This window comes from Sphaerodactylus townsendi, linkage group LG16, assembly GCF_021028975.2.
Source record: "Sphaerodactylus townsendi isolate TG3544 linkage group LG16, MPM_Stown_v2.3, whole genome shotgun sequence".
NCBI classification, from domain to species: Eukaryota; Metazoa; Chordata; class Lepidosauria; order Squamata; family Sphaerodactylidae; genus Sphaerodactylus; species Sphaerodactylus townsendi.
In genome coordinates this window covers 31,534,885-31,553,341 of record NC_059440.1, presented here as the reverse complement: position 1 = coordinate 31,553,341, position 18,457 = coordinate 31,534,885, and the positions used below count along the sequence as shown (strand labels likewise).

Sequence of the window (18,457 nt, the reverse complement as noted above, 5' to 3'; positions counted from 1 at the left end):
CTCTCTCTCTCTCTCTCTCTCTCTCTCTCTCTCTCTCTCTCTCTCTCAAACATGCACATTCACAAGGCTTCAGGCCTCCCTGGCCAAAAATAAAAAAAATGTTGTTTTGATAGTGCTGAAAGGGTTGCAGTAGATGCAGGGGTCTGCAACCTGCGGATCTCCAGATGTTCATGGACTACAATTCCCATCAGCCCAATTGGCCATGCTGGCAGGGGCTGATGGGATTTGTAGTCCATGGACATCTGGAGAGCCACAGGCTGCAGACCTTTGCGAGTAGAGAGATGCTTGAAAGCTCAGCCCCCTCCCACACTCTCTCCCTGCTCTTGTAAATTGAAACCAACCCAAATCTGTCTCTTGAAACTCTCCTCCCCCTCCCTCCCCCTCCCCACAGCCCTGCTAGGGATGGTTTTGCTTGTCTTTCAGCTCCGCATGCCAATTCACATCTTACAAACCCTTTTTATGGCAGAATTGAAACAGAAAGACGGACAGGCCCACGGGACCATGGAAGTGACTTAATAAAAACAACAGACTCCAGGTTTTTGTGTGTGTGCATGCACACAAGGTTTGACAACTCCAGTAACACCTTCCATGCATCCTTTTTTAAGTAGATATATCCTAATGCACAAATGTTTTCTATGAGGTTGTGGGGAGACAGCAGATATCTATCTGCTGCTCTTGATTTATGAAGCCCGGGGAGAAGGTTGTGGGAAGCCAGCTCTCCTGGCTGGTTGAGGCCGCTCAGGAATCACAAATCTTTCTTTCTTTTGGTTCTGGTGGGTTTTCTGGGCTGCGTGGCCGTGGTCTGGTGGATCTTGCTCCTAACATTTCACCTGCATCTGTGGCTGGCATCTTCAGAGGTGTATCACAGAGGGGTAAAGTCCTTTTTTTGGGTTTGTTTGCTTGTATTTTTGTAAAGGACTTTGGAGCGCTACTTTTCATCATTGGTTTGCAACCTTGTTTGTACTGGGATACAGATGCAACTCTGCATGATGTTTATAGTGCCAATTTATTGATGTATAGAACACAGTACATCTTTTTTTCATTTTACCCTGGGGGCGGGGAGTGGGCAAAGAGTCTCAGTGGAAGGAAACAAAATGAGGCAAAAACGGAGAATCAGAGGTCCATTTTACACACAGCAGAATTGGAACTGGAAGATGTGACCGAAACAGCACGGATTCAAAATTGCTTCCTCAGAAATCTCTATTCTTTAGCGTGCGCGCACACACCCCTTGCTTGCTATTCTTCAGGGTTTGCAATATAGTATAAATGATTCTCTTTTTCCAGGTTTATTTTCAGAACAACCCTGTGAAGTCAGTGAAAGGGAATGTGTATGACTACACAGTCATCTGTAAGCTTTAGAGCTTGATGCTGGTATGGAGATTTGGATGCTAGCCTCTCAGATCCCAGCTCTGCATGATAATTACTAGACCACTCTGGTTGTTAAAGTCCTCCACACCATGAACTGCAAAGTGTCTGTGGTATTTTCTGCATTTTCCATTGCATAGGGAGAGGGAGGCGCGTGCATTTCGATCTTGTTACGAAAATATTGATGACAGCCTTTTCAAACTGCACTGTAACTCTGCAAAAAGTAAATCCATACGTATGCAGTAGAAAGTGAGAAGAACAGCACACATAACACCAGTATGTCAGAACAAATTTTTATTTTGTATTGTCAAAGGCTTTCACAGACGGAATCACTGGGGTGTTGTGGGTTTTCTGGGTTGTATGGCTGTGTTCCAGGAGCATTTTCTCCTGACGTTTTGCCTGCATCCACAGAAAAGGCTACTGGAACACGACCATACAACCCAGAAAAACCACAACACCCTAAATTTTTATTTGTCTGACATCTCTCCACACTCCACATCTCTCATACCCAAACATATAGACCAAGTCTGCTGCTAGCTTTGACTCCCTTTGTTCAATTGTTATTGGAATCAAGCATCTCTAATACCTGAAGAGGAGCTCTGACCTGCATATCTGTTCCTGCATGAGTTGGTAAAGAGGAAGTGAATCCAAGGAGTGACTCATACAGAGCTGCCAAAGGCAGCCTCCTCTGTAATTAACTCAGCAACAAGGACTGTCTACCCCTGGAAGAGAGTGACTTAGAAGGAAAAGACATCAGAGAACAATGATCCATTCAGGGAAGCAGCGGGCAACCTCCTCTGAGATCTGCTGCTTTAGAGGAGTAGCTGAATCTTTGATTCACGTTTTCCCAGGGCATCCAACCTGGAGGCCGATATTTATTTTAGCAACCTCTTAGCATTATTTGCAAGCCACTTTGCAAACTAAGACTACAGTAAAAACACAACAATAAAATATTAAAAGCCAAAATGAATAATTAATTGCTAGTCAACCTGACCCCAAGTTAACGTTGGCAGGGGCTGCACAGCAGGGATAAAGGCAGTGCGGTGGTAAGCCTTCGTATCTGTTGCCTAGGAAAACAAATGTCTTTAATGGGTGCTGCCGTGCAGAGCTTAGAGCTCTAGGATATGGGTTCAAATCACACACATGAATTCACATATGAAGCTGCTATGTCCTGAATTGGGCCCTTGGTCCATCAAATACAGTTTTGTCTACTCCAGGGGTCTGCAACCTGTGGCTCTCCAGATGTTCATGGACTACAATTCCCACCAGCCCCTGCCAGCATGGCCAATTGGCAGCATGGCTACTCGGACTGGCAGCTGCTCTCCAGGATCTCAGGTAGAGATCTTTCATCTCCCCTCCTGCCAAACCACTTAACTGGAGATGCTGGGGATGGAGTCTGGGGCTTCCTCAGGCCAAGCAGATGTTCTACCACTGACCCACCATGGCCCTCCCAACCCTTTGAAGCTCACTTGATATGGGACAGCCAGTTTCTCCACTGTGAAGACAACACAGGGAAGGACAAACCATGGATCTTCCTTTTCCATTCCAGACACACAACAACTCTGCGAGGTGGGCTAGGCTGAACGAGTGAGGCGGGGAGAGAGATCCAAAGCCGTCCTTGTTCTTTGTGAGAATGTGCACATTCAGACGTGTACCTTCTCCCGTTCTTCGTCCAGTCTTTGAATCACTGCATTCTGAATTGGCATTGTATTTCTAGTCCAATGCCACGTTTAAATTTTTGAATTTTATAATAGCTGGTGTTCTTCAGAGTCCTAGATTACTATTTGCAGGGGTTATTTTTGGCATTACCTTTCAACATATTGTAGTTGAAGCTCTGCAGTATTTTTAGTGATGCATTGAATTTGTTGTTCTGTTGAATTCTTGGAATGATTGTGTATGTACAATTCAAGTGCACCTACTTTTTGTTATATGTATTGAGTGCTTGGGGTTCTTTCGAGGCCTTCTCTACTTCTCTCCTGGCCTATTTTTGGGGGTCGTCTTAATAACAATATTTCCCAAAGAACTGTAAGAGAGAGTGACTCTTTTCTCTCTTCTGCCTTTTAAACTGTAATATTTGTTGAGAGAGCTGCAATCTTTAATATTAGGGGTTCTCTGTCTTTTCTGAGCGTTTATTGTCGTAGGTATCTGTGTGGGAGGGGGAGGACTTCAGGTGAAAAAATTTTATGCCGCATCATGTGTGGCAATAAAGCAGCGTTCAATGACAAGGAACGAACCAGATCAACTGCAAGAAAATGCTTTTATTCCCAGGGCATCCACTTAAAGCAAAGGGAAGATGCTTCCTCTTTTGAAACGAGATGTGTTCTCTGTATGGAACGGATCACTCAGCAACGCCAGCTCTGGTGAGCTGGACATTTGGAAAACTGGATCTGTGGACTCAGGGTGTGCTAAAACAATGAACTGTACACATTTAAGGTACAGAGCTATGGGAGGGGAGCGTGGATCTGTGGGAGAGCATCTGTTTATTCCCCGGCGGCCAAGAAAGCCAATGCGATTCTGGGCTGTATCAATAGGAGAGGAGTATAGTGTCTAGATCGAGGGATGTAATAGCACCTCTACATTCTGGATTGGTTAGACCTCACCTGGAATATTGTGTACAGTTCTGGGCACCGCAGTTCAAGAAGGATATTGGCAAGCTGGAACAGGTCCAGAGGAGGGCAACCAAAATGGTAAAAAGGTCTGGAGTCCATGCCCATGAGGAGAGACTTAGGGAGCTGGGGATGTTTAGTTTGGTGAAGAGAAGGTTAAGTGGTGACATGATAGCCATGTTGAGGTATTTGAAGGAGTGTCACACTGGTGAGGGAGCAAGCTTGTTTTCTGCGGCTCCAGAGACTAGGCCAGGAGTAATGGGCTCAAGGTGCAGGAAAAGAGATTCCATCTAAACATCAGGAAAAACTTCCTGACTGTCAGGGCTGTTCGACAGTGGAATTCACTACCTTGGAGTGTGATGGAGTCTCCTTCTTGGGAGGTTTTTAAAGAGAGGCTGGATGGCCATCTGTCAGCAGTGCTTTGATTATGTGTCCCTGCATGGCATGACTTGATGGCTCTCTTCCAACTCTTCCAACTCTTCCAACTCTATGATTCTATTTGGCACACTGAAGGTCCCACATTCAATCTCCCGTTAAAAGTCCAGGGGAGGTCTCTGCCTGAGACCCTGGCGAACTTCTGCCAGTCTGCATAGGCAATATTGACTTTGATGGACCAAGAGTCTATTTCAGTATAAGGCTGTTTCAGGTGTTCATCCACTGAATGCACAGTAAGCAAAGAGCTGCTGCTGTTGTTCTAAGTACGTTGCAGGTAGCAAGAAGAAAGCATGTTGAAAGTAGCAGACTGGACTTGAAGGGCTGTCTGTGACTACATGACGTGCCTTGATGAGTCATCGGGAGAAGATTCCTGATTTGGGAGAGGGGTTGTGGTTCACTGGAAGGGGCTCTTATTTGCATGCAGGAGATCCCAGGTTCAAGCCCTGGCATCTCCAGTTAAAAGGACCAAGCAATGTGAAAGACCTCTACTTCAGACTTTGGACCGCTGCTGCCCATCGTAGGCAATACTGAATTTGGTGAACTAAGGGTCCAGTTCAGTGCAAGATAGCTGGGTCCAGCAGAACTGAAAAGGAATAGGATAGAATTAAAATTATTTTTTTGAAAAAACTAGCATCTTTTTTTTAAAAAAAGTTTCAGTTGAAAGCAGCCAAGAAACGGATCCAAACAAAGAGCAGAAACACCTAATAGAAACCACCTCTTCCAACTGGTCTGCCTGATGGATTCACAGCAGTATTTTCATGAGCGGACAACGCACAGGGCCTGAGCGAAGAGGAGCCCCGGAGAGTCACGGCTTAATCGCAGCTTAGCCGTTCTGGTGAAAAATCACAGCTGGCAAAGGAGAGCGGTGGCGCTGGTTAGGTTTTGAAGTCCTGTGTGTCTACAGCCGAGTCAGGCTTGAATGCCATTAATCTGCTTCTGCTTGCGTGGCTAACCTTCCCGCCCCACCGCCCCTCCCAGCCCCTTCTCGCCCCACCACCCCTCCCGCCCCTCCCTGGCTTTGTGGTGCAGAGGGCCCTGCTTACCGAGCTGTGGAAATGTTTTAATGTCCTCCTTTTTCTGCACAGTTTGTGCTGCTGGCAGGAAGCTAAGCCTGGTCTTCTGCAGGCGGTCAGAGGACGTGTTCTTTAAGCACAGTGGTGCACAAGATCTTAGGATGGTGATGATGATGATGATCGGGGAGGGGCCAAGCTCAGGGGTGAAGAGGGAGGGGCCAAGCTCAGTATGCAAGAGGTTCTACGTTCAGTCCCCGGCATCTCCAGTTGATAACCAGACAGGAGATGATGTGAAGGGCCTCTCTGCTTGAGTCCCTGCACCCCAATCAGAGTTCACATTTGGAAGCACGTCAAAGACTTCAGAGCACTTTGTGCACGTTCCCTCGGACCCTTACAACAATCTTCTCAGTTATGAACTCCTGAAACTGAGCATAAGTAGTGAAGCTGGTACCTCCTCATCTTTACATGAGGAGGCAAATAATTTGTCTCCTTACGTGTGTGTGATTCTCCCCCCCACCCCACCCGCCCCGCTCCACTGTGACTTAAAAACAACTAATGAAGCAATTATTCCAATCAGCCCGGGAAATTACAAGAAGGCTGCGGGGATGATGACTGAGTCGATTTTGCTGGAGAGGAGAAGGGAGTGAATTTATTTAACGTCTCCAAGGACTCACGAGCATGCAAGGCCAGGGGTTGGGTGTGAACAGCCGAGACATGCCGATCTCATCTCAGTCTTCATCAGGACATTTTTGAAAGTCCCCCCTACTTTTCATTGATTTACAAAGCCATCTTTACTGCACGGGGGTCCCTGAATAGGGAGAGACCCCAGCTTTCTCCAGGGGTGATCCAGCCTCTCCTCCTTGGTGTCTCTTGTGCCTGTCACAAACTGTGGTTTGCCATCTTGCCAAACTGTAGTTGTTTTGCCTGGTTTCTCCAGTTAAAGACTCTTGGACTACGAGTCCATGGCAAGACCTTTCTTTGCTCGGGGTCCATTGCCAGAGACAATTCAGGACTAAATAGAAAAAAGTTGGATTTGCTATGAGGAAGTGAGCAATGGCTTTGCCAGTCATTGGTTGCATATACCAAGTTCTGGGAAAGACCCTCCTCATCCTAAGACACAGTCAGAGTGGGACATTGGGCCAGCAATCTGACACATGGAAAGGCATTTTCATAGCCATGTGTTTGGTCAGCCGTGTTAGGTCTTGAACCTCAAGCCAATAATTGGACTCTGTGTTGTGGTGGGTTTTCCAGGCTGTGTGGCTGTGGTCTGCCGGATCTTGTTCCTAACATTTCAGCTGCATCTGTGGCTGGCATCTTCAGAGGTGTATCACAGAAGGAAGTCTGTTACACATTTGTGTCTGTTGATCAGTGTTGTTGATCAGTACCGTCTATTGATAAGTTCAGAGCACCAAAGCTTGGCAAAGCCAGTTCTGGTGAACCTGACCTTTGCCACCCCCTTTATTCCCCCTCCTCCTGTTTTCTCAAGAAGTTTGAAAGAAAGAGTTTGGGGAGTCAAGGTGCCCCAAGGTCAGCAACAGATGGTGATAGAGAGCCACCTGGCATCCTGCCACCACGGAGCAACGGAAGCAACACCATATCTCATGAGACCAGGGTGTCAGGGGGAAGCCCAGTTATCTACAGAGCATGTGAAGCCATAAAGTAGAAATCAAGGAAAGAATGCCCCAAATGGCAAAGGTAACATAAAGCAGGCTGGTTACGTATATCTTGCAACAGCATTGATATATAGTTGCAAGCAGTTACATTGAGATAGGAATACATCTCAATCACCTAGATAGCATCCCCGGTGCATATACAGGCTGTTGTGGGTTTTCCGGGCTGTGTGGCCATAGCCTGGTTTTTGCTCGTAATGTTTTGCCCGCAACTATGACTCCTAAACGTTAGGAGTCAAATAATGGCCACCCAGCCCAAAAAACCCACAACGGCCAGAAATCCTGTAAAGTTTGCTGCTTTTTTCCCTTTATTTTTCGCATTCTGTTTTGGACCTTTTTACACATGGCTGGCACCAGATCCTTCTCTCTCTCTCTCTCTCTCTCTCTCTCTCTCTCTCTCTCTCTCTCTGAAAATCTCATAAAGTGTTTCAAAAGAAAATAAAGAACCTCTCAGTTTAATCACAACAATTTTTTTTTCTCTTGGTGCTAATCTTGCCAGTTAGAAGGGCTCCGTTTTCTGTTTGGAGGCACTCGAGATGAGGCTGCCTTATAGCCTCACATTTGGAGTCCCGTCAAATGCAGGATCTTGCAAAAGGTGAAGCCTCAAATTGGTTCTTGCCCTTGTTTCAAAATTGCCTGTGACTCCCAGGGTCAGGCAACAAAGAGAACCTTGCCGATGTGGAAATTGCCGTGCGGAAAGATAACCGGGTTTTGTATGTTTTTTTGCTTGCATTGGAGTTGGAGGGGGACTGAAGCTCCGATTTTGCAGGTCAGGGGGATGGGGCCACACAATGGCTGCCACAGCTTATTTTCAGTCACACAGTGAGGACTTTTCTGCTACTGTGGCAGCTGCTGCCAAAGTCCTGGATCCAAAAATCTGCACAGCTAATCTCTAGTGGCCAATCAGAAGTTTTGTTTGGCAAAAGCCCTGCCTGGCCTGTCCACTTTCAAAGAACCCTTGGCAGACAACAGGAAAGGTGTCGGGTGTCAGGCACCCACATTTGGGGCATCTGGTCCATAAGAAAAGATTTGTGGTGACTATATGTCAGGGCCAGAGCGAGGGGGAACTGTGTCCGGGGCATGCGTGCGCCCTGCAACCCTGCCACGCCCCTGCCCGCCCCCACCCCACAATGTCCCCACAACGCCCCGGAATGCCAACGCCACACCCCCACCACACCCCTGCCCCGGTGTGCTCCCAGTGCATCGTGCACCCCCCATTCCCTTGGCGCTACACCACTGCTATATATGGAACAATAAGAAACTGAATAAGGGCGTCTTTATAATTCCCTAGCTGGCAGCATCTGGTTTGACCAGATGTTGGGTCTCTTTTGCCCTCTGGATGGGTGGTTTTGCAATGAAGGCTGGCAAGTAGATGCCCTCCCCCCACCTCGTTGCCTGTTTACCTTCCCATCCATCCCCAAAGTGTTCGCCATCTCCACAGGTTGCCCTTCGCCCCATGGCTCGCAGCTCATGATGGAGCAAGAAGGGCGTGATTTTTCTGTGTTTGTTCCCCGCCAGGAGTATAAATAACAAGGATATAAATACAGCAACAGGGCACAAAGATCTACTCCCGGCCTTAATGAGAGGAAGAAAGGGACTGCAGTGTATTTCATCCCAAAGCATAAAGCGCTCTGAGCAGACAGGCCGGACAAGGCCAGTAAATTAAAAAAGTTCCACAGCACAGAGGCCCAACAAGGTGCCTTAAGGCAGAGCTCGGCTGAATAAATTCAAGGCTCTCTTTCTCCCCAGAAGTGCAGAGGATGGCAGCAAAGAAGTAATCTATTTGGGACTGGGCATTTTGTCGGGTACGGTGCCCAACAAGTGTTTTTAGAAAGTGAGGGGCTAGGGGGCCGCTTTTTCCCAGCACAACTTCTGATAGACCCCTGGCGACTGGATTAACTGCGGAAACTTGTTTAATGTCACTTTACCACTATATAAGCATAAGCATAAGCATTTATTGTCATTGTGCACGCACAACAAAAATTTACAGCAGCATTCCTCGATGCACACAATTTCAGACTCATACCCCATCCTCACTTTCCCCTTCCTCCACCCATCACTACACAGCCCCAAACACATCAACACGAAGCCCTGGAGTTCAGCATCACCACAGCTCTAGAGTAGAAGCTGTCTCTAAGCCTCTTTGTCCTAGTTTTTATAGACCTGTATCGTCTGCCAGATGGAAACAGTTCAAAAAGAGAGTGTGCTGGATGAGACGGATATCACTGTAGGGCTAGAAAGAAATAACCCTTCCCTGTCCTGAGCAACTGATGTTCACAGATATGTTGTTTCTGAACATGGAGGTTCCATTAGCCATCATGGCTATCGTTACTTCTGTTCCTAGGATATTTGGCTTCAGTCCTCTTCCTGCAAGTTGCTGCTGCTCTGATGAGGAGGATGCAGCAGAAGGTGAGGTCCGGGGAGAACTAGGTTCAATTCACAAATGTAGTAGCTAGAGAGCTCTGTGTATGTTAGGTGCTGTAAAGTGGGTTCAAACTTACATTGGCCTTTTGAATGAATGATCCCTGATTGGGATAGCTCTAGTCTAGGATAGCCTGATCTCCTCCAATCGCTGAAGCTAAGCAGGTTCGAGCTTGGCAAGTATTTGGATGGGAGACCACCCAGAAATACCAAGGTTGTGACGTGGTAGTGGCAAACCACCTCTGAACATCTCTTGCCTTGAAAACACCAGCAGGAGTATTGTTGAAGGCTTTCACAGCCAGAATCACTAGGGTGTTGTGGGTTTTCCGGGTTGTACAGTCATGTCCCAGTAGCATTTTGGCCATGCTGGCAGGGGCTGATGGGAAGTGTAGTCCATGATCACCTGGAGTGCCATAGGTTGGCCACCATGACTCTAGGAGAACTAAGCTCTGTAGCTTGGAGATCAGTTGTAATTCTGGGATTCTGCCCAAGTCCTACCTGGAACTTGGCAATCCTGAATCCTGTGTGCCAGCCAGGCTGAGCTCATTGGAAAGGGGACAGGATTAAAACATGAATCTCTGGCTGTCGAAAACCTGGAAGCATTTAAGGTGTTAATTTGGAACAGCAGCAGTTTCTTTTTATGCCAAATGCATTTTGAGGTAGTTTTAGAACTGTCTTTAAGTTTTGTAAATTGTGTTTTCCACGGAGGCGCCGAAAGGCTTGCCAATAGTATTTTGAGAACCCAGCTAATTAAGAAATGTTGGATGTGTGTTTTGGGGAAGGTGTATTCATGTATAATTAGGATCTTTTATAGGAAGGAAATTAATTTTTCAGACCCAAATTGCCTTTGGGCTCTGATGAAATGTCCGTCCGGCTCAGCTTTCTGATTGGGATTTGGGGAATTGCTTTGTAAACTAAAGAATTAGTGTTTGTTCACTGGAGTTGTGGATATTGAACAATAGATCGCTCTCTGCAATGCTGGGAAACTATTTTTGAAAATGCTGGGATATGGAAATTTGGGAGAGGGGGAGTTGCCATTCAAGAAACCAAACCCCACTGAGGGATGTGGAACTTTGTGTTAAGTTGTATTAATACACCACGTAGCCACCAAAGACGGACAAATATGTTGAGTCAAAATAATTATGCGTAGTGTTTTCATTCTGCTCTTCTCTCCAAAGAGCACAGGGAAGCATACATCATCATCCACCCCCACCCCACCCCACACACACACTTTACCCTTGTGGCAGCCCTGTGAGGTAGGTTAGATCTCCGGCTTACTGGCTGAGCTGGGACTTGTTTTGTGCAGTCAGTTTGCCATTTGCTCATCCAAGGCAGGTAAACCCGTGGCTTCTGCCCCAATCCCCTGCTCTTGAGAAACTGAGCGGGAGGGACTCTGTAGTGACACTCTAGGATTTTCACCACAACTCCATGGCCTTTACCATAGTGAGCAGGGAATTCCAAGAGCAGAGGTGTCTAACTCTGGCGCTTCAGATGTTCATGGATTACAGGGGCTGATGGGAATTGTAGTCCATGAACATCTGAAGCGCCAGAGTTGGACACCCCTGTTCTAGAGTGTCAGCTGGAAGTGATCACATCCACACTGAGTCTATCTGTGGTCTTCTTGGACAGGAAGTTCTGGGGAAGATGTCCTTCCCTGTGAGATCCTTTAACCAGAGGTGATGAAGACTGAACCTTCATGCTTGTCAACCAGGCCCCTCTCATAGAGACACGGCCCTTCTCATGCATGTACGATAGTTGTAGCCATCTGTATGTATCCCCAGCATGTGGCCAAGCCAAGCGGGGTGACCTCTGAATGGGAATGTTGTAGCTATCAAAGGTGGAAGGTGATTTTGCAGGAGATGGTTCAGTTGTGCCTCGAGAAGCCACGTGTGCTGGCCAGCTGATGCAACAGCCGTTTGGGTTCTGGTTTAACGGGCGGCTCCTCTTCTCTCTTCCCTGTTGAAACAGCACTAAAGATGGATGCTGAGGATGACCCCTTGTTGCAGGACATGTGGCTGAACGAAGAAGAGGAGGTGGCCTTTGGGCCTCGCAAGAGAGCCGAAGGGCCACGGCTTTGCGGGAAATGCCAGTGGAACTCCCGGCCACGGGCATCGACCACGGCGGTGCTGACCTCCAGCTTCTGGAACGTTGTGGGCTGGATCTTCACCAACCCGTACTCCGCCAGTCTGATCCTCTTCTTGGGCTGCGCCATACCTGCCACCCTTGCCGTGGTCATGTTCCTGCACTACCCTGCTCTGGACATTGATATCTCGTACAACGCCTTTGAGATTCGCAACCACGAGTCCTCCCAGCGATTTGACGCGCTCGCCTTAGCCCTCAAGTCCCAGTTCGGCTCCTGGGGCCGCAACCGCCGGGATCTGGCCGACTTCACCTCAGAGACCCTGCAGAAGCTGATCTTCGAGCAACTGCAGCACCTGCACTTGAACTCCACACGATCAGGCGCAGCCCGGAGGAAACGCAGCCCCGACCAGGAGCGGACTAGTTTCTGCCCCCAAGCCCAACCTAGCTCGTCCAACCAAACTGCCCACCAGCCACGGAACAGCCCCCCCTCACTGGGAATACTCTAATACCGTTGTGAGCACCAACACCCAAACCCACGCGCACTGGCGCATCGAACTCATTTTCCTGGCCCGGGGAGATGCTGAAAACAACATCTTCACTTCTGAGCGTTTGGTCACTATCCATGAGATTGAGCGCAAAATTATGGACCACCCTCATTTCCGAGAGTTCTGCTGGAAGCCCCACGAAGTCCTCAAAGACCTCCCTTTGGGCTCCTACTCCTACTGTTCCCCGCCTAGTTCCCTCATGACCTATTTCTTTCCCACTGAGAGAGGTGGAAAGATCTACTATGACGGCCTGGGGCAGGACCTTGCTGACATTCGAGGTGAGTCTTGGAGGGGCCACCAGCCTTTTTGAGCCCGTGGACACCGTTGGAATGGTAGCCATGAAATGGCTGCCACGGGAAGTGGAAGCAGCCACCAGGTGGCTGCCACACTGTCACACAGCGAAGATGCTTGTGATGCGGTAGCAGCTGTTGTCAAAGCAATGCTTTTTTTTAAAAAAAAAATCTGCATAGGCATTCATATATCCAGTGGCCAATCAGAAGCCTTGCTGGGCAAAAAACCCACCTGACCCTGCTCACCTTCCGAAAATCTCTTGATAGGCAATAAGGAAGATGCTGGTGGACACCATAGAGTCCACGTGCATCACACTAGGGAACCCCAGTCATCCTAATGGCTGGACAGATGAAATGTCTGTGGCCAGAGGCAGGTATCCTCAGTATCTAATGTCCACTAGACCAGCTTCCCACTTGTAGCTAGGTCAGATCTTTCTAATGTGTTCACGATCTGACTGAGAAATTTCTGTGGTCTTCTTAATATGTTCCAGCCCACCATGGGACTAATTTTTCTACAGCTTCATACCGCAGTAGCACTGTAACATTTTAATAACATCCACACCGTGTGGGTCTTGTCACAAGACTCCCACAACTGGTCTTGCCAATGTGGTTTGGAACGTTCCATGTTACTGTTCCTTCACGCACAAAAAAACAGTTTCCACGGCAAGACTATAACGCCTCAAGGGTTACATGGTCTAATCACCTGGAGACATTATCGATCGCCACAAGTGACTGAGCAAATTAGTGGCAGATGGTTGTAGACAGTGGTGGGATCCAGCCAGTTCACACCAGTTCTGCAGAACAGGTTGTTAAAATGGCACTTGTAAACAACCGGTTGTTAAATTATTTGAATCCCACCACTGGTTGTAGGTGGGTCCCAAACTGATTTCTCCTGCCTGCTTCTAGGTTCCCTGGAACTGGCCATGACCCACCCCGAGTTCTACTGGTACGTGGATGAGGCCTTGTCAGCCGACAACATGAAAAGCTCCCTTCTGCGTAGTGAGATCCTCTTCGGGGCCCCTTTACCCAGCTACTATTCAGTGGAAGATCGGTGGGAGGAGCAACGTCGGAAGTTCCAGAGCTTCGTGGTTTCTTACGTGGCCTTGCTAGCAAAGCAATCCACCAGGTGAGAAAGAGAGAGTTTTGGGGTGGTGTGCAAATGATGCACGTCCCAGAACTGGAAAAAATCCACGCTTGAGGCTGTTCCTGCTAAAAGAGTCATGGGGGGGTGGGGGGTGGCAGGACTTGCTGTGAAGGGTATCTTGCTGCTTCTCTCCTGCTACACGGTTTTTATTGTCTTCCTGACTTCAATTATCTCTGATTACTTTTGCTGGGAGCCTCTTTCCGTAGGCTGCCGCACTACCTGAATCACCTGGTTTATTACCCTTTTGTGTGTTAATATAATAAACGCCGATTGAGAGTCCTGGTGGAATTGCTAGTTTGGGGAGCAGCTTATCAAACGCAGGGGAAACAATAGGGATCTTTTTCACTGCACGGGCTTCGTCACTTTCTTGAGAATCATCTAATGCGGCTGCTCTCGGAAGGAAGAACTGCTGGGCTTTTTTTCTGTTGCTGGGAGAGATTTTCTTCTCGGTCTCTGTTAAGAGTAGAAAAGGACTGGGGTTCACCGGTGTCCTTGGAGATATCCTGTTGCATTGTGGCTTGTCCCAATAGATGGAAAATCAGATTATTTAGATAACTACCGTGTTTCCCCGAATATAAGACAGTGTCTTATATTAATTTTTGCTCCCAAAGATGTGCTATGTCTTATTTTCAGGGGATGTCTTATTTTTCCTGTGTTCTGTTTGTCGGGCATGCTTCCAAACAAAAACTTTGTCTTACTTTCGGGGGATGCCTTATATTTCGCATTTCAGCAAAACCTCTACTATGTCTTATTTTTCGGGGATGTCTTATATTAGGGGAAACAGGGTATTTAGTTCCATTAAAATAGCCCTATTTCATATTTTATTTCTCCCTTGTGGGAAACAAGGATATAATCCTCCATGTATGAAGTTCTCCATTGTGACCTCGACAGCCGAGGTTAGCTCGATCTCATTGGATCTCAGAAACTAAGCAAGGTTGGCCCTGGTTAGTACATGGACGGGAGTCCAGCAGCGAAGTCCAGGGTTGCTACTCAAAGGCAGGCAATGGCAAACTGTTTGCCTCTTGTCCTGATCTAGAGGGTTCAGGTAGCCTGATCTTGTCAGATCAGAAAAACTAAGCTGGATTGGCCCTGCCCAGCATTTGGTTGGGAGACTTCTAAGGAAGTCCAGGGCTGCTACATAGTGGGAGACAGTGGCAAACCACCTCTGAATGTCCCTTGCCTTCCCCTTGCTAGCCTGATCTTGTCTGATCTTGGAAGCTAAGTGGGATTGACCCGGGTCGTACTTGGATGGATGACCTCCCAGGAAGTCCAGGTTGCTATGTAGAGGCAGGAAATGGCAAACCACCTCTGTTCCCCACTAACCTTGAAAATCCCAAGGGGTCGCCATAAGTGGGCTGCAATTTGACAACTGTTTGCACAACCGCCATGCTGCTTTTCAGGATGCATTGACTTCTGCTCCTCTGTTCTTCTAGCAAAGTTCAGGTGCTTTATGGAGGGACAGACTTGTTCGACTACGAGGTGAGGAAGACGTTCAACAATGACATGATGTTGGCATTCATTAGCAGCAGCTGCATAGCCGTCTTGGTCTATGTCCTTGCATCTTGCTCAGGTAAGCTGTGATAGATATAAAGCCACTCCATCTTGGAGTTATGGTCTGTCTTTCCTTTGCTGGATTAATGGCACAGAACAGGCGGATGATGTTTCATCAATGGCAACTAATTGTTAGGAGGCGGCCTCCTGATAACTCTGCTCAACTACCCATGAGACTTCTACAGGTTCCCATAAGTGATGCCTCCCTTGACTTGTGCTCATCAAAAACCACCACGGTTTGTTTATGGCCTCTGAATCAGGGAGCAGATGAGATATTTGCAAGCTGGCCGATTGGCTTCAAACATCCCCATTCTGATTTTGCTTTTCTCCTTGCGAGAAACAGGCCGGGGAACCTATATTTTCTCACATCAGAATCTTCCTGTCGAAGACTTTGAGTGTTTGTAGGTCAAGTTGTGTGTCTGTGATGTAAAAGAATTCTCAACAACTGCAAGGAAAATTAGGCTCTCCAAAGAGAAGACCCAAGATCAAAAAGGGATGCCAAAAATTATAAGGGCCCATTCCTCATTTGGGGGATTTCAAATGGTTGTTTTTCTTGTGTTCTCTACTGCTGTTTTATTTTTCTTGTAAGCTGCCTCGAGTGCTGTAAGCCAGAAAGGCAGCTAATAAATGTTTCAAACAAAAGCAAATGAATAAATTCACACAGTGACCAGAGAGTTTCTAAACCCTCTCAGCAGCCAAATCGTAGATATCTGAGTGTGAATCGGCTCTTGGCGTCTCTCTTACTGAAGTCGGTCTTCCCTTTCCCCTGCAGTGTTCCTGTCTTTTTTTGGGATTGCAAGCATAGGGCTCAGCTGTTTGGTGGCCCTCTTCCTGTACCATGTCGTGTTTGGAATCCAGTACCTGGGAATTTTGAACGGAGTAGCTGCTTTCGTTGTTGTAGGAATAGGTAAGCCACCCCAGTTTACGCATTCCTGCCCAAGAAGGTTCCAGTCATTTGCCTTTTCCCTTATCCGCTCTCCCACTACTATACCAACACTATGGCTGTCTGCCCCTTGGGAGCAGGTAACCTCTAAGAGAAGAAGAAGAGTTTGGGTTTATATCCCCCCTTTCTCTCCTGTAAGGAGACTCAAAGTGGCTGACAATCTCCTTGCCCTTCCCCCACGCCCCACAACAAACACCCTGTGAGGTGGGTGGGGCTGAGAGAGCTCCGAAGAACTGTGACTAGCCCAAGGTCACCCAGCTGGCATGTGTTGGAGTGCACAAGCTAATCTGGTTCAGCAGATAAGCCTCCACAGCTCAAGCGGCAGAGCAGGGAATCAAACCCGGTTCTCTAGATTAGAGTCCACCTGCTCTTACCCGCTACACCACGCAAAGCCATTGTTCTGTAGTGGTTAGAAGTTTGGACCACAGAGGCCCAGATTCCAATTGCCATTTACTGTCATGCTGACTGAATGACTTTGGACTACTCTGTTTCCTTCAGCCTAACCCACCTTTTTGTGTGAGAATAAAGTGTGCCAGGAGGAAAGAGCTATTTAGGCCACTTCAGCTCCTTTGAAGAAGGGCAGGATTAAAACAGGAGGAGGGGCTGCTTCTCCCCAGCATCTTCTATTAAAGGATCTCCTCTGGAAAACACCTTTCTTTGCTTGAAATTCTGGAGAGGTGTTTTCACAGTACCGAGATCGATGGCCTGATTTAGTTTGCTTTGTATACTTATATTTTTCGGCTTCTGAAACTCGGTAAAAGTATCATGTACATTTGCATCTGTCAGGGAAAGGGGATTTCAGTTCTTTCCCTGGTTCTGGAAGGGGCCGTCCTCTCTCTTTCTTATGTCAGCCACAAATGTATAAAAATGCAATGACGTTCCCCTATTCCTGTATTATCACAGCCGCCGCTGCGGTTCGGCTGCGATGCTTCCAGGTTGACAAGTCAGTTTTAAATCTTCTGCTCTAAATTCCAAGCATCTCCTTCGAGTCCTCTTGGCAAGACTTTTGATCTGCGCCATCTAGTAGTTTATTTTGCAGAGGAGCTGAGGCCGGCCTTAGATCTCGCAGCCTGGATTCTGCAAAGCTTTTTATCAAGGCCCAAGAGCCAAGCTTGCGAGGGAGCGAAGCAGCACGAAACGCCCTCCACTCCAGTGCCGGGAAGTCGATCAAAACCAGAGCAAGGTTGGGAGGTGTTTCTCTTGGCCAAGGAAGCTCAGCTCTTGGGATAGCTTTGACCACCAGTAAACAACAGGCTTTAATCCTGAACTAAGCAGGGCACATTATTGATTAGCTGGCAGAAGTTTGAAGGGGGAGAGGGGAGGGTATCCGAAAACTGGAAGGCTCACCCTAGGACGTTGGGGGAAATAATAAGCAGTGTTGAAAACCACAATCGGGGCTTGGAAGCCCTCATTTCCTTGAAGCCCTCTGGCATGGAGTCGGACTCTTGGTTTATCAAGCAGTGTCTCTTCTGACTGGCAGTGGCAGCTTTCCAGGTCCTCCAGCAGAGAAAAGTATTTTCCAATATCCATTGAGATCCTTTATTTATTAGATTTTTTAAAATTGCCACTCACCCAGAAGTTGACGTACAACACACAAAGATTGTTGGGTTTTGTGAGTGCCAGCCCCGCAGACATGAAAAAGTTAACTTGCCATTTCTTTCTTTGTTTGCATACAACCAGATCAGTAAAATTACCTTGTAACACATCTGGTTCACCTGATAAGCCTCTGCCACTCAGGTAGAGGAGTGGAGAATCAAACCCGGTTCTCCAGATCAGAAACCAGATCAGAAACCACCTACACCACGCTGGAAGAACTAGACAGGTGATTGACTTGGTTGATCTAAGTGTTTCTGGTGTAACCCTTCTTTTTGGGTTGCCCCAGGTGTGGACGACGTCTTTGTGTTCATCAACACCTACCGGCAGGCCACCCACTTGAAAGACCTCCAGTTGCGGATGATTCACACCATTCAGACAGCCGGCAAAGCTACCTTCTTCACCTCCTTGACCACAGCTGCAGCGTACGCAGCCAACATTTTCTCTCAGGTGAGCATGAGTCCCTCCCCCCATAAGTCCAAAAGGGTGCAGCGAAATCTGAAAGCATTTTAGAATGATAATGGGGTTGTGTTAAGTTTATGAGGCATCTATGCAATCTTAATTTTTTAATCTTGTAACCATGCATCATGTAATTAAAAAAACCTTTTGATTGTCTGTATTTCCTGATCATTGACCGTAACAATAAAAAATTTTAAACCTTCAAGCAAATTCTTCTTTGCAGGTTAGGCTCCCCCAAAAGGATAATGTGGAAATTACTTGCTCTGATCAAATGATCTTTTCAGGGCAGCATCCTGTTTCAGTTACAGGCCAGATTTCTCAGAAATCAGAGGTAGACTTC

General features: G+C 47.4%; 1 protein-coding gene across 1 annotated transcript in view; it reads left to right on the top strand.

The window, feature by feature from the left end:
- The window catches only part of DISP3 (dispatched RND transporter family member 3), a 41,678-nt gene that overhangs the window by 8,153 nt on the left and 15,068 nt on the right, over positions 1-18,457 (top strand). The window contains 6 exon segments of the mRNA XM_048519570.1: positions 11,479-12,077; positions 12,079-12,415; positions 13,334-13,553; positions 15,005-15,141; positions 15,895-16,029; positions 17,948-18,108. Coding sequence (XP_048375527.1) covers positions 11,487-12,077; positions 12,079-12,415; positions 13,334-13,553; positions 15,005-15,141; positions 15,895-16,029; positions 17,948-18,108 — 1,581 coding nt within the window. The 5' untranslated portion in view covers positions 11,479-11,486.